Genomic DNA, 14,907 nt, shown 5'->3' on the forward strand with positions numbered 1-14,907 from the left:
AATTTATATTTAGTATAAATGGATTTACCTGTTAGGTTTTGTGTTATTTTTAAATTATGCGGTCAAAATTTTTATTTTGTAGTAATAGAAACATTATTTTGTGTTCTTTTTCCCTGCTGTTATTACATATTATTTAAAGTAGTTTTTTTCTGATCTATACATAATATAAACAATAAAAATTAGATGGGTTTACTTTTTCCTATTTTGTGTCATTTATGTTTTATGACCTCTTTTGCTTTAGTCACAGCTGTGCTTTTATGATAATGAGTGCTGAATTTCTGATTATGATCTCACAAGAGTTTAATTGTATCATGTGATTTCCTTTAAAAGTTAAAGTGGGATTTCATGAATAAATTTTTTTATAACAAATACCTATGCCCTTTATGTACTCTCAGACCTCTTCTTATCTGTTAGTTAACTCCATAATATTCAGCTGCTCTGAAAATGAAACTATTTGAGAAGTAATAGAAGTGAGATCTTAACTAAGGGATAAACATATTTCCTTTGGGAAAAAATTGAGAAGATATTTTGAAGTAGTTTTAATTTTACCTCCAATTGTTTTGCATTTGAAATGTTATCAATTGATTAATGGATAAACAAAATGTGGTATATACATGCAATTGAATATTATTTAGTCACAAAAAGAATCAAGTTCTAAAATATGCTATATTTTATATATTACATGTCTTTATACATATTTTGTATATAACATGTCTTTTCTTTAAAACAAGTGTTGACCTTTCTTTAAGGATTAATGATTGAAGAGTGGTAGATTGTTAAGTAGATTGATCACTGGCAGCATTTCTTTATTGAGATGATTTTTTCCGTAACGTTACTAAGAACTTAAGGCTCTTTGACTTATTTTTTTAAATGATAGAATGCTCTTTTTCTATATCTAGTGTATAATAATTGTTTAGAAGATGTATGATAAGCTACATTTAACATGATTTTGATAACATATGAAATGCCTTTGTAAGATTACTGTGTGTGACAGGATTTCTGTGAAAACTTACCCCTTTAAATATGCTTTTGTTTGTTTACTGAGAATGTATCAGAAAATTATAAAGTAAACATTCTTTTACTTAAAACTTAGCTTATAGTTAGAAATATTTGTAAAAGCCTTCAAGTAAAAATGTATGTTAATATTTCAAATCTTATAATGTCGATTTAGTGGATGCAAAATACTCTTTCATTGTGGTTTTAATTTGCAGTTTTCCTAGATTTTGAATAAAATTAGACATTTTCATATATAATTATAGAAAATTAATCTTTTATCTTCTTTGGTATTCATTTCCTTTACCGATTTTCCCTCTGTCATCATGATTCCCGCCCTGAGTCAACCCATAATTCATTTTTTGGCTTTATGAATTGCTTATTCTAAATATTTCACGGAAGTGGGATCATACATACAATATTTGTCTTTTTGTATTTGGTCCATTTTGCTTAGCATAATGTTTTCAGTGTGTATCCATGTTATAGCATATTTTACAACTTCATTCTTTTTTATAGCTAAATAATATTCCATTAGATGTATGTATACATTTTGCTTCTCCATTCATCAGTTGATACACATTTGTGTTGTTTCTATCTTTTGGCTCTATGAATAAAGCTGCCATGAATGTTCATGTACTGGGTTATATGTGGACATATGTTTTTATTTCTGTTCAGTAGATACCTAGCAGTTAATTTGCTGGGTCCTATGTTTAACTATTTGATAAACTACTGATGTTTTTCAAAGTGACTTCATCATTTTACATCCTACCAACCATATTTAAGAGTTCCAATTTTTCCACATCCTTACCAACTCTTGTTTTGTATGTCTCTTTTTGATTCTGGCCCTCCTTCTGGGTGTGAAATGACTTATCAATTTTAAATTTGCATTTTTGGAATGAATAGTGGTGCTGAATATCTTTCCATATGCTTGTTGTCTATTTTCATATGCTTATTAGCTATTTATTGATATATGTTCTTTGATTTGAAGAAATACCTTTAGCTCTTTTGCCCATTTAATGATTGTGATATGTGCCTTTTTATTATTGATTTGTAGGAGTTTTTTTAATAGATGAATGTTTAGCAAATATATTCCTCCATTCTTTGGATCACATTAATTTGCATTTCCCTGATGACAATAAAGTTGAGCGTATATTTCTTTTACTTTTGGATATCTTCTTTTGTTAAATACTGCTTCAGAGTGACAGTTTTCATTTGGGTTGTCTGTCATTTTGTTACTGATTTGTGGAAATCATACATATATTTTGGATGTAATCACTTCATTGGATATACACTGCAAATTATCTCTTCTTCTTTGGCTTGCCTTTTCACTCTCTTAATGGTGATTTTTGAAAACAGAAGTTACTAGTTTTAGTATAGGTTACATTTTCAGTTTCTTTTATGACCAGTTAGACCCATATCCCGAAGCCATAAGATTATTCTGTTTTCTTCTCAAAATTTTGTTTTATCTTTCATATTTAGATCTATAATCTATCTGGAATTGAATTTTATATATGGTATGAGGTATAAAGGTCAAGGTTCTTTTTTTCCCTCATGTATGTCATCTAGCTGGCCCAGTACCATGTTTTGAAAAGATGATTTCCTATCTCATTGCAGTCTAATCTTTGCCATAAATCAGATGACCATGTATGACTGTGAATTTTTGGTGTGTTTCAGACAGTACAACAGTATTTTAATTTGTATAGCTTTTTAGTATGGCCTGATATTTAAGAGTATGTCATCTAACTTTACTGTTGTTCTTGAAGACTGCCTTGACTGTTTTTGGGTCTTTGCATTTCCATATATATCAGCTTACTAACTTCCACCAAAAAACATGAGGATTTTTATTGTATTATATTGACATCTTTCCTGTATTGAATCTTTCAGGTCATATACTTGATATGTTCTTTTATTAATTGAGATTTTCTTTTGTACTTCTCTCTATGGAACAGTTTATGTCTTTTTGATGGATTTATTTCCAGATACTTAATATTATTTGATGCCCTTAAAATTTTAATTTTTTACACTTGATCTTACCCAAAAGGCCAAGAAGCAATTAAAATTTTTGATTTTTGTTAGTGGTACATAGAATTATAATTGATGTTTACATTGAACTTTTATGTAGCAGTCTTTCTATTCCTCTATTAAATCTAGTCATTTGTAGATTTTTTCAGAAAAATTTTTGTAGACAATAACAACATTGGAGAATGATTAGTTTTGTTTTTTTCTTTCTAATGTTTAGTTTTTTATTTTTTTCCTTCCCTTGTTATGCCACCTAAACACTGCCAGCGCAGTGTTGAATAAAAGTTGTCATAGTGGCCATCCCTGTCTTATTCCTGATCTCATGGGCAATGCTTTTAATAATTAGCCAGTAAGTATGATATTTTTAATAGATTACTTTTTGTAGATTTTTTAGTTAAATTAAGGAATTACCTATTTCTAGTTTGCTAAGAGTTTTCTTGATTATAAACAGGATTTTATCAAACACCTTTTCTGCAGTATTTGAGATGATTATAATTTCTCGTCATTTTTCTTAGTTTAGTGAATTACATTGATTATTTTTCAGATTTTAAACCTTCCTTGTATTCCTGGACTCTTGTTTACTCCTAAATCTACTCGTATTCCAACCTGGCTTTCATTCTTACATGCCCTTTAAGATGGCTCATGTCTTTATCACCAGTGGCCTTCATAATCTGTCCTGTGATTATTTCTCAGTCCTTACCTTATTTGGCCTGTGAATATTTTAGTTGAACATTCTTTCCTTCTTGAAATACTTTATTGTATTGTGTTTTTTGATGGCTTTCTTTCTTTTTTTCTTACTTATTCTCTCTCATTAGTTCTGCTTCATCTTTCTAAATTCTGATGACTGTTCTGTCCCAGTGATTAATCCTGGAAAGCGTTTCACTTTTCCATCTACACAGTACCTTACTCTAATTGAGATTATCTACTTCTGCAGCTTCCATGATCCTGTAAATACTAATTGCCTCAGTTGTTTCTCCTACTTTTGGTTCCACTTGGATTTCTAGTAATCTTCTTGACTAAATTATCCAAACTTATTTTTCTCACACGTTTCATCCTTCAGAGTTCTTTATCTTATTTAGTGGCATTACCATTCAACAAGTAGTTGAAACCAAAAAGTTAATTCTTTTTGACTCTACTTTTTTTGCACTCTAGATCCAAACTCTCAGGAAATTATGTTGTCTTACTGTCAAAACATATCCAGAATCGATTACTACTTCCTTACTTCTCAATTCCTTACCATGTCCGTTGATATCATCTTAGTTCAAACCATGATCATCCTTTACCATTGGTTACCTACAGTCAATTTTTCACTTGCAGTTAGACTAGTTGTCCTAAAATGTGCCCAATCTTATTCAAGTCTTCATCCTTCTCATAATGAAGTCATAAGCTTTATACCTCACATCATCTCTTCCGACTCTTCTTGCTTTCTCGGTTTTAGGCAAGGTCTTTTTGCCTTTTCCTTAGAAACTAATAAAATGGTAAGCATTTACCCAAGGACTTTTGCATTTACTTCCCCCATTGTTCCCACCACTCTTTCTTCAGATACTCACAGAATTTGGTTGTATGCTTCATTCAGGATTTTGCTTATATGATGCCTTATCACAGAAATATTCTCTGATCATTCTAACTAAATTAGTATTCCTTCCATAACCATCAGTGTTTATGTACCCTGCTAATTGTGTAGCACCATTCTGGCATGTTTTATATTTTTTACTAATTTTCTGCCTCCTTCTGCTAGAATGTAGGATTCATGAAAGCAGGGGCAATATATGTATATTTTTGTCTCCCCTTATTGTTATATCTTCAGCACCTAGAACAGTGCTTGGCTCAGTAAATAGTTGTTGAATTGAGTATATGAAAAGTCCTTGCATGCTTGTCTGATTACCTAAGGAAGAGTAACTCTTTTACCTTTCTTAGAGAAATGCTCACATTGTATTGTTTTTAAATAATCAGTGGCAAGGTTAGTATTAATAGTATAGTAATAGAATTTTCATTTTTTAATTGCTTAACTGATAACAGGTTCCTGGTTAACTGCAACTTAGCTTTTGTATCTCCTTGTCATAGAAGATATCTTAGGAAGAGAGTATGTGAGAGGCCTTTTTATTAATAAAAATTTTACTGTTCCACAAAAAATTTTAAGGTGTTTTTGTTTTGTTTTGCCAAAATATGATCTTATGGAAAACTTAGAGGTTATCCAGTGATTCAATAGGATATTTTTGATTGTGGTTAGTAGAAAATTTGATTCAAAGTATCTTAAACATTAAGAAAATATACTAACTAATGTAACTGAAAGTCTAGTATTAGATGGCTTGTCAGTTATATTCTTGGCAAGAAACAGATGGCATACTCAACCTACGTTTTTGAGAAGAGTTTAATGCAAGGGTATTTAAAAAGTTGTAAACAGGGAGCTTGGCAAGATTTGAAGAGATGAGGGAAATAAGTGTTTAGTATAACCCAAAGAGAAAGTTGTTGTAGCTATTAGGAGAAGGGTACTTGATGGGAGTGTGGTCTTCAAGAAAGGAGTATAGTGTAAGTGTACTGAAGGGGTAAAATCTGGAAAATATATACCCAAATTCATTTTCTTTCTGTCCTTTAATTTCTTGGTAATGTCTTCAATTAGTCAAACCCAACTAGAAACCAGTAGGCAATAGAGCATCCCAAGCATGAGAATAGGACAGGGAATGTTGGAAAGGCAGCAAAAGGTTGGAAAAGCGGCAAACAGTAAGCTGTCTTTCAGGGCTGGGTTATCTGGGTCTCAATAATGTCATCAGAGACCCAGGTTTTGTCTGTATCTCTACTGTACCAGCTACAGTGTTGATTTTATGCTAAAGCCGATACTGTTTGAGGTCACAACGCTGCCAGAGAGAATTGGTGCTGTATGCCTTCACATCCAGGTAAAGAAAGTGAGCTCCTTTCTGTCAATTGAGCAAGTTTCTTCTCTCCAATTTGATTGGTTAGCTTAGAGCTTGGCTGGCCTACCATTGAATCAGTTGTTGCTATGAGAATGCTAAACTTTGATACCGAGTCTCTGAGCTAATCATTACTTGCTACCCTCCCTTATCACTCCCTACCAAAACAACAACAAATGAATAATCTGGTTGGATTAGGCTATTTGGAGCAAAACCTTGAAGTCCTGGGAGGAGCAGAATGGATAATAGACTACTTTATGATGTACCTCTACAATTACAATAGTTTTACACAATTTATTGAATATATACTCATTCACATTATATGTATATGTGTGTGTATGTATAATGGTTTCTACAATAAAAATGAACGTTTCTGATAACCTGTTCCGTTATGGGCTAATCTAAATGTTGGAACAATCTCTCTTTATTGAATAGAAGTTTCTCTTTGTAACCTCCAGTGCTCCTATTTGGTTTAGTTAATTCTGGAGTGGATACTATAATGCAGCAATTTTATAACTTCTCAGATATTATTTCTAAATATGGTTTGCCATATTACATATAGTACTTCTTAAAAATTGTGTGTTCTGCCACCACATAAAAGTAATATATGGATCAAATTCCAGAGCTTACATTTTCTATGAGATTTAAATTGTATTTCCATCTAAAAGTTACAGATTTATAACTATAAATTATCCAAGTATAGATCTCCTTTTAAAATAGCTTTACTTGAGAAAATGAATACAAATACCAAAATATAAAAATATTTTAAAACTGTTAATCAAAGGAAATACATTTAAAAGCAGAGTTAGAGATCTTCTTTCTTCTTTTCCCAGGCTGTGTTTTTTCCTACCTATTCTGTTCTTACTCTGTTTTTGAATATGACATTAATTCAGTTAAATGTTTCCTGAGAAATTAGGGTAGGGATCAGGAGGAAAAAAGATGAATAAGATAATATCTTTCTTATATTAGGAAAGAGATTTTTTTTTACACTAACAGTAATAAAAGGAAGAAGAAATAAGTACTACTAAGAGGTGAAGATAACATGCGGTTGAAGAGAATATTCATTTATACATTTATATACTATTTACAATCCAGAATAGTAGGATTTTGAGTAGGGAAATTAAAAGACACAATTTTAGAAAAATATTTTCTGAAGAATAATTTTAGAATGCAAATCTACCCAACAGCATTAATTGGTATGCAAAAACAACAGGCTTTTTTTTTTTTTTTTTTTTTTTTTTTAAAGTAATGTGGAAGGCCTTGTGTTGCTTCTAGTATATCTTTTAATATCATGGTCCAAGTTCCAAACTTGTTTTTATATTATGAATTCATCAAGTGGATATGTTTATAATGGTCAGCCTGATTTTATAATACAGGTTAATGTTCTTTATAAGGACATGATGAATAATTTTTATGAGCTACAGTCTGGTCACATAGCATGTTTAGTAACAAGATATGACTGTATTCTATTTTAGAGTTTTATGTGTAAGAGTAGAATGTATCAGATCATGTTCTTGAAATCATTACTACTGAATAAAAATAGAATGTATAAGATAAGCTATGTGAAATTGTAATTAGTGAAGGAGCTGGCTACAGTTTTAAGTAACTAGTGATCTCTTATTTTAATTTCATTCCCTTACAAAGTACTATATTATTTTCATTGATATTCCTTTAAATATGATTACCTGCTCTTTACTTTTTAAACTCAAATGTTTGTTTTGGTTCCCCTCCTTTATTAACTCAGCTGTTTATTTAGATCATTTCCACCATCGTTTGTAAAATTTTCCTTGAAAATTATGTACTAAATTTTGATTTGAATTTCATTGAAAATTATGTACTAAGTCTTGATTTGAATTTTGTAGGTTATTGCTTATGTAAGCACCATTGGTAATTTTGTCAGACACATTATTATATTAGTGTGAGATCATTTTTAACCTTGTAATAATTTAAACCAATTAAATGCCCCCTTCTTAGTAAAACCTGTTAACCATCCTTCTACAAATGTTTTATCTGCACCATAGTTTCTTCCATGAACTTAGTAACCTCTAACATGTTACATATTTTTCCTTTTTATTTTATTTACTATGTGTTCCTGCCTTATCATCTCTTAGAATATGTTCTGTGAGGCAGAGTTTTTTCAATTTTGTTAGCTGCTTTTTTGACAATGCCAGGAAGCGTACTTGACTAATAGTGAGTAATCAACATGTATATTTTCTAAATGACTAAAAGTCTTGAGCTCTACCTTTAAGGTAAAGGAAATGTATGCAGAGGTGTTACAAACTGGGGGAGCAAGATGGTAAAGGAGGGGAAGCAAACGTGTCCTGTGGGTGAAATTGGCCCACAGTAATATCTGTAGGACTCAACAAAGAGGTTTAGTTTTGGTCTTCACCACTCTTCACTGTCTCCTACTCTAGTTTACACATTGTTGTTAGCTATTTGCAATCATTTTAGTTTGTGACCTTTTATGTGGAAGTGTGAAAATTCATGATGTGCTTAAGTCAAATTTATTGAGTTGTCCTTATTATGAACATGAGAAATGTAACTAAATCATATGGGAGGTAAACTTGGTAAGACGATTTCATCCCTTTTAAACTTAGATCATCTTAAACTGATACTCAGACTTCAGTCAGTGAAGAAAAGGGAGGAAAGATGTGTTGTGTGATGTGTGCTTTAGGACTCAGTGGTAGGTGATTCTTACCCTATGATTGAAAGGATAGTTGGGCCGGGTTTGTACAAATACAAATCACAGACATGGGGTAATTATAATGAATAAAACTGGCAAAGAATTATAAAAATAATTTACAAATCACGTGAAAAAGATAAGTTAATAAAGGGGGATGACATATGAAAATGCCATTTAGAAAGCAGGACACACAAATGGTCAATGAAGATATGAAAAACTGCTCACCTCTCAAACTCCCAGGGTTATGTAAATTAAAATATCAGCGAAGTATCATTCTGTACTTAGTGTATTTGCAAAATTCCAAGAAGTTGGCAAAGATGTTGAGACTTAGAATGCTTATACCCTCATAGGAGGAGTGTGAATTGGTAAAATTATTTTGATTGCAAGTTGGAAATATTTTGTAAAGTTGAATAGTAATTATGTTTCTTTGAACAAGAAATGTTATATATTTATGTATGTGTATATATATGTATGTGTGTAAAATTGGCCCTCTGTATTTTGCGTTCACAGATTCAACCACCTATGGATAAAAATATTTTTAATACAATAAAAATAATATAAAAATAAAAAAAAGAAAGGATAGTGATACTACAAAATAGTATCACTAGATGAGGAAGAAAAGATTTGTGTAGGAAGATGTATTTTTTGATGTTTGAGTTTGAATTATCAGTTTTAATAAAAAGCATTTTTTAATATTATAGCAATTTTATCTGAAATTGTATTCTAGGATAGCATTGTCCAATTAAAATACAATTGAAGCCTCAGGTGCAATTTAATATTTTCTAGTAAAAAATTGCAGGTGGTATTAATTTTAATAATGTATATAGCCTAGTGTTTTATTTTGATAATATGGAAAATATTATTTCGACATCTATTCAATAAGAAAATACGATTTTTAAAAATATTCTGAGCTGGAAAAACCCAGTTTTTTTCATACTTACAACGCATCTCACTTTCAGTTGCAACATTCCAGCAGCTCAACTGCCACATAGGGCTTCTGGCTACTATATGAGATGGTTAAGCTTTAAGGTTTGGTTTCAATTTTGGAGAGTCTGTTGTTTAAATACGGTTGGTAATAGGTACATGGTGATAGCCATTGAAAATTCTTGAAGCGAGTACTCAGCATAGACATAGTGTTATATGAAGCTAAGAAAGCATATGTCATCCAAAGATAGGGTATTTATGGGAGAAGAGAAGATCAAGGAAATAATATTTTAAGAAGTATTTTACATATTTTAAGCTGTATTTTTACATATTTTAAACACTATCACTTTTTATTTCTATGTCTAAGATCTCTTCTTGTATGTCAATTTCTATAAAAAATGAAATGAAGACGTTTACAATATTTCATTTCCTTAGCTTTATCTAATAGTAGCATTATTTAACTTGAATTATTTATCTATAATTGTCTTAGATCGGACTTAAAATAACAAGCTATCACTCAAAGAAATAGCTAAAATTTCAGATATCTTAAAAAATTATATTTTCGTGGCAAAGAAAATATAAATATTTATTTCATATTTATTAGGGATAGCATATGAAAAATTCATGTGTGCTTATACTAAGTCAGAAATTGCACAATTTGATATTCTGGATATTTCAAGCTAGAATTTCTGTTTTCTTTCTTAGTCATCAAGAGTTCATATAACTAGAGCTGTCCTGGAGCAATTTTTATCTTTTGCAAAATACCTTGATGGTTTATCTCATGGAGCACCTTTACTGAAGCAGCTTTGTGATCACATTTTATTTAACCCAGCCATCTGGATACATACACCTGCAAAGGTATGAATTTTATACTTACTCAGTTTGTTTTAGTGCAATGTTATACATTATAGTTGCTGGATCTAAAGTATCCAGTGGAAAACATTTAAACATTTTAGCTTATTTTATAGTTAATCTGCGGCAATTGTGTTAGGCAGTATCAGGAGATCAAAATATTTATAAGTAGTAAAATAAATGAAACGATAGGTAAAAAATAATCTTTGTGTAACATTGCATTCTAACATCTTTAGATGTGATACATACTTTTCCAATGAAGAGAATTAGCTATACCAATTTTTGAAAGACGAGGAAAGAGAACGGAGAACTAATTGTATTATGACTGTAATCATTTTGCTGGAAAATTGCTTTCATTTTGAAGGCAGAATTTATATCATGACATGTAAATAATACTAATTTAAAAATAAATATATACATGAAATAAGTATTTTTCCAGATAATAACAGAAAATTCTTATTATTTTATATACAAGGATTTAGTCCTAGTTGAAATCAATAATGAGGGATTTTTTGATTTTGAGCTATCTTTTACAGTTTAAAAATATCTCACCAAGTTACTAATTATTGCCTAAGCCCAAATCTGAATTTTGAGAACTCTTCTAAGCAAGATGTCTGACATTCCATCTCTATGCTCACATGGTCAGATTGTGAAAGCGAACTATATATTATGGCCATAGGTGAGGAGAATTTGAAATTGCATGAACTTTTAGGATATATGACAAAAATATATATGTTTTCAGATATGCTTTAGCTGACTGATGTTCTGTTGGTATGAAGAAATTTATACACTGAAAGCTACTGAAATGTATTTTAAGAGCTTTAGTTGACTTTTAAAATATTTTAATCTTTTTTATCAGATTAATTTCAATAAATTATTAAATCATTTTAAAATTATTTAATTGCCACAGCTATTAGGCTACCTTTATTATAATAAGTTTATTAGAATATGTTAATTGCAGATTATATATTTTTTAATATAAATAATATCGAAGAAGAAAGTTATTTTTAACCTCATAAAAAATGGTCATCTCTTGACCTTTACTAATTCGCATTTAAATTAAAACTGAATATATATTTATAATATAAGCACTTGAGGCATTTTAAATTCATTTTGATGATTTGTTAATATTCTGTATTAGGTTCAACTTTCCCTATACACGTATTTGTCTGCTGAATTTATTGGAACTGCTACCATCTACACCACCATACGCAGAGTAGGAACAGTATTACAGCTAATGCACACCTTAAAATATTACTACTGGGTTATTAATCCTGCTGACAGTAGTGGCATTACACCTAAAGGATTAGGTATGTATAACACTTCCTCTGTATTTACATTTGCCTATGATTATTCTGTATTCTGAGTACTGTTACATTGAGCAGTGTACATGACTGTGAAATCACTGAAATGGTTTCTTTTTTAGGTAGCAAACTGGCATATTGAGAATGGTTTGTGGTAAAGAAGTTTAGGGCTTTTCAATATTAAATTATTTTGGAATAAGATGAAAAGCAACAGTATTATTTTAGCCTATATGCTTTTTTTCATTCAGGAAAATACTTCATAATATTAAAAACAGATAAATCATATTGGTTATAACTGGTGTGTTCTAATACATCAGTTGCTTTCAACATTTTCAGATTGCTACTTTAAAAAATTTTTTTTTTCCAAATTTATCCTTTGTTCTGACTATAGTGGAAACTAATTTAGTTCTTCACTGTGATTTCTTTTTTGTTTTGAAAATATAGCCAGTTTTTCTAATTATACAAAAATATAGAAAATAAAATAATACAGAAGAAAAAATATATTTATGACCCAAACCCCAAGAATAATTACTGATATGATTTTGTCATGTTGTCTTCCAGTGTTTCTCATTGCATACATATATGAAAATATTTAAACTTTATAATTATAGATTGAGATTTTCTCAATTTTTCTATCTTGTTCTTTTCTCAGCTTAATGTAGTAATGTAAGGGGATGTACCATTTACATTGTTTCTAAAGTTTTGATTCTGTAAATATTAGAGAATTCTCTCATTTATATATGTGTTTACCTCCATCTTTGATTTGTTTAAAATTACTGAGAAAGGGGCTAATGACAAGTATTTTAAATTTTTTTCAGGAATGTCATATTATTTTACAGTTTTGCCAGTAGTATGTTACAGTACTTCCTTTTGCGTGCTCACAATAGCATTGAATATTATAGTTTTATAATAATCCTGTTGATAAGGAAAAATAGCACTTTCCAATTTTTTTCTTTTTTCTTTTTTTTGAGACAGAGTCTTGCTCTGTCACCCAGGCTGGAGTGCAGGGGCTAAAGTGTGTTTCCTATAAGCAGCATATATTTGGATCGTGTTTCTTTTTTTTTTTTTGAAACGGAGTCTTGCTCTGTCACCCAGGCTGGAGTGCAGTGGCGCAGTCTCGGCTCACTACAAGCTCCACCTCCTGGGTTCACGCCATTCTCCTGCCTCAGCCTCCTGAGTAGCTGGGACTACAGGCGCCCACCACCATGCCCCGCTAATTTTTTTTATATTTTTAGTAGAGATGGGGTTTCATCGTGTTAGGCAGGATGGTCTCAATCTCCTGACCTCGTGATCCGCCCAACTCGGCCTCCCATTTTACTATTTTAATATTTATGTAAGCTTACTTTTATAATGTCTTTTTATTTTATTAATGGGGCTTTGGAAGCTAATTATACTCAGATCTGTTATTTTGTCCTTTTATGGCTTCTTCCATTGCTTTTAAGTTGGTAATGCCTAAAATTTATTAGATTTTTCTGCCAAGCACTCTACATATTAATTTAATAATATATATAGTAATTATAGACATATCCATATACATACATAAGACTGCATCTATATATAACTTTTTTTTTGATATCATCCTCATTTTAAAGATTAGGAAACTGAAAGTCGATACAAACCCACCAGCACCAAAATTTGAATCATATCCATCTGACTCAGAGACCTAGTTCTTAAATGCTACACTATGATAGCATTTGCTCTAAACAGATCTTATATTCACACATAATAATTTTTGCCTTATAATATTAATTTCTAATTTACAGAAAAGTTACAAAGTTGTAAGCATTGCACAAAGAATTCTTATATGTCCCTCACCAGATTATCAGTATTTTATATCTTACCACTTTAGCCTTTACTATTCTCTCATGCTCTCTTTTTATGTATATATAAGCACACCTGCAGATACATACACATATTTTTTTCTGAATCAATTGATAATAAATTGTAGACATGATACCCTCTCACCTCTAAATATTGTGTATTTCCTGAAAGGTAAAGGCACTTTGTTACATAACCAGAGGATACCCATTAATATCAGTAAGTTAGCATTAATATAATATTATCATCTAATTCACAGACCCCATTCAAAGTTCACTAATTACAATAATGATGTCCTTTCCAGGAAAAAAATTCTTTTGCCCTAAGTCTGTTGAGGATCATATGTTGTGCTTAGTTGCATTCTTACTTTTAATGTTCTTCAGTGTAGAATAGTTTTTTAGTATTTCCTTGTCTTTCAGGACCTTGACATTTTTGAAGAATACAGACCAGTTATTTTTTTTTTTTGGATAACCTTAAATTTGAATTTTCTATTTGTCCATGATGATTCAGGTTTTTCATTTTTACAAGAAATTACAGAAGTCATATTGTATCTGTCTCCTTGTATTGTGTCAAGGAGGCACATGATGTTGAGTTGTCCTTTTCCAAGTGATGTTAACTTTAAACATTTGATTAAGGTGTTATCTTCCAGGTTTCTTCATTAAAAATCACTCCCTTCTCTTTGGTAATTAATAAATATTTGGTGGAGAAATACATTGAAACTATATAAATAACCTGTTCTTCAACCAAGTTTACTTATTTTAGTTCGTTGATGATTCTTACTAGAAATTATCTTTATTGTGATGACTGACAAATGATGATGTTTTCTAAGACATAATTAAGTTGGCATATCTGCTGTGAGGAAGAACTTGTTTTACTCCTCCACTCTGTCTGTCTGTCTGTCTGTCTATCTATCTATCTATCTATCTATCTATCTATCTATCTATCTATCTATCTATCTGACATCTTTTATATCAGTATGGACTCATGTATTCAATGTGTTATATGAACAGTTGGCATACTTTCTTTGCAAAGGGCCTGATAGTGTTTTAGGCTCAGGGAGCCATAAGGTCTCTGTTGCGCATAGTCAGCTCTGACATTGTATTGCAGAAATAACCACAGACAGCATGTAAATGAATAGGTGTGGCTTGTTTTAGTGAAACTTACAGAAACAAGTGGCCTGATGAATTTAGTCCTAGGGCTGTGGTTTCTCTGTCTCCTGGGTTGTATCATTATTTTAATGCTCAAGATTTGGCCAGTAGGACCCTTCACATGGATTATGGGACAAATGCCCATAAGTTTTAATACTTTCTTACTTTCTGAAACAAGATGTTTCTGACTTGTCCTACACTTTGCTTATCCCAGCCCTGAAATTAGCCATTTTTCCAAGAAGCCCTGCTTTGCTTAG

At 30.9% G+C, this 14,907-nt stretch overlaps 1 protein-coding gene across 2 annotated transcripts in view; it reads left to right on the forward strand.

Moving 5' to 3' along the window:
- Positions 1-14,907, forward strand: part of NBEA (neurobeachin) — a 752,078-nt gene that overhangs the window by 157,120 nt on the left and 580,051 nt on the right. For both annotated transcript variants that reach the window (XM_025364271.1, XM_025364273.1), the window contains exons 12-13: positions 10,234-10,386; positions 11,522-11,690. In XM_025364271.1, the coding sequence (XP_025220056.1) occupies positions 10,234-10,386; positions 11,522-11,690 (322 nt within the window). The remainder of the gene's footprint in view (positions 1-10,233; positions 10,387-11,521; positions 11,691-14,907) is intronic.

This window comes from Theropithecus gelada, chromosome 17 (genome assembly GCF_003255815.1).
Source record: "Theropithecus gelada isolate Dixy chromosome 17, Tgel_1.0, whole genome shotgun sequence".
NCBI lineage: Eukaryota > Metazoa > Chordata > Mammalia > Primates > Cercopithecidae > Theropithecus > Theropithecus gelada.